At 64.6% G+C, this 999-nt stretch overlaps 1 protein-coding gene across 1 annotated transcript in view; it reads right to left on the bottom strand.

The window, feature by feature from the left end:
* Window positions 1–856: 856 nt before the first annotated feature.
* MRPL43 (mitochondrial ribosomal protein L43) overlaps window positions 857–999 on the bottom strand; it is a gene marked incomplete at its 5' end in the record, with an annotated part of 505 nt that continues 362 nt past the window's right edge. The window contains one exon of the mRNA XM_010158082.1: window positions 857–988. Coding sequence (XP_010156384.1) covers window positions 857–988 — 132 coding nt within the window. The remainder of the gene's footprint in view (window positions 989–999) is intronic.

Raw genomic sequence — 999 nt, 5'->3', positions numbered from 1 at the left:
CTGCCCCCTCTCCCCAGGGTGCTGTGGGGGAAGAGCAGCAGCAGGCGGCGAGACCAGCAGCCAGCACCGTGCCCGGCAGCGTGGCAAGGACCAGTCCGGCACCCACGTCCCTGACAACCGCAGTGCCCCCTGCAGCCCCCAGCACCATGCTTCTGCCCTCCCCTGTAGTGCCCTTGGAGACCTCAGGTGCAGGCACAGTCCTGTCCCCTGGGAAGGGGAATGTCCTCGCACAGGAAGGAGGAGCCCAGCACCACAGCCTGCCTCCCTCCGAGGCCTCCTGCCCTTCACGGCACTTTCCAGGGATAGCCATTGTCCCTAAATCCCCCCAACTATTTCTGCTCCTGCTGCCTCCTGGGGGAACCCGAGGCACTGGGGTGGTAAGAGCGTCTCGTGCCCCAGGGACAGGGAGGTGCCTCCAGAGAAGCCAGGAAGGGACAGACTTGCTGGGAGTGCGTCCTTCCCTCTGCATTCCTTGCCAGCACCTCCAGGATCAGGACACGGCTTGGAGCTCAGCCTCGCAGGGGGAGCAGTAGGGGGGGGTGCAGCCCCAGGGGTCTCTGGTCCAGACCCTCCTGCCCTAGAAAAGTGAGGCTTAGTGGGAAAAGTCAAGAGCCGGATACCTGGGCTCTCCCACCCCCACCCTTGTTTTTGCTGCAAGTTGGGGATGAGCCACCCACAAGCCCTCCCCTCTTCCCCCCAAAAAGGAGGGGCATCGCCCTCTGTGTCTGGCATGCCTTGTGCACAGTCCCACGCGCCCCCCAGCAATAAACGCGGCTCTGTCTCAACGCAGCGGCGTCTCTCTGTGGGCACGGGGCAGCAGGAGGAGAGACGGACCCAGAGGCACGGGGTGGAAAGTTTATTTGGGCTGCAGGCGTGGGCCCTGGATGGTGAGGATGGAGGGTTTGTTGGTGAGGGGGTGCCACTGGCCCTGGACACTGGGGTTGTCGGTGTGGAAGGGCTTGCGGATGCGGATGATGTCCAGGCCGGACTGGCCGGCCA

The sequence above is a fragment of the Eurypyga helias genome, unplaced genomic scaffold (genome assembly GCF_000690775.1).
Source record: "Eurypyga helias isolate BGI_N326 unplaced genomic scaffold, ASM69077v1 scaffold30488, whole genome shotgun sequence".
NCBI lineage: Eukaryota > Metazoa > Chordata > Aves > Eurypygiformes > Eurypygidae > Eurypyga > Eurypyga helias.
This window is presented reverse-complemented; position numbering and strand designations above follow the sequence as displayed.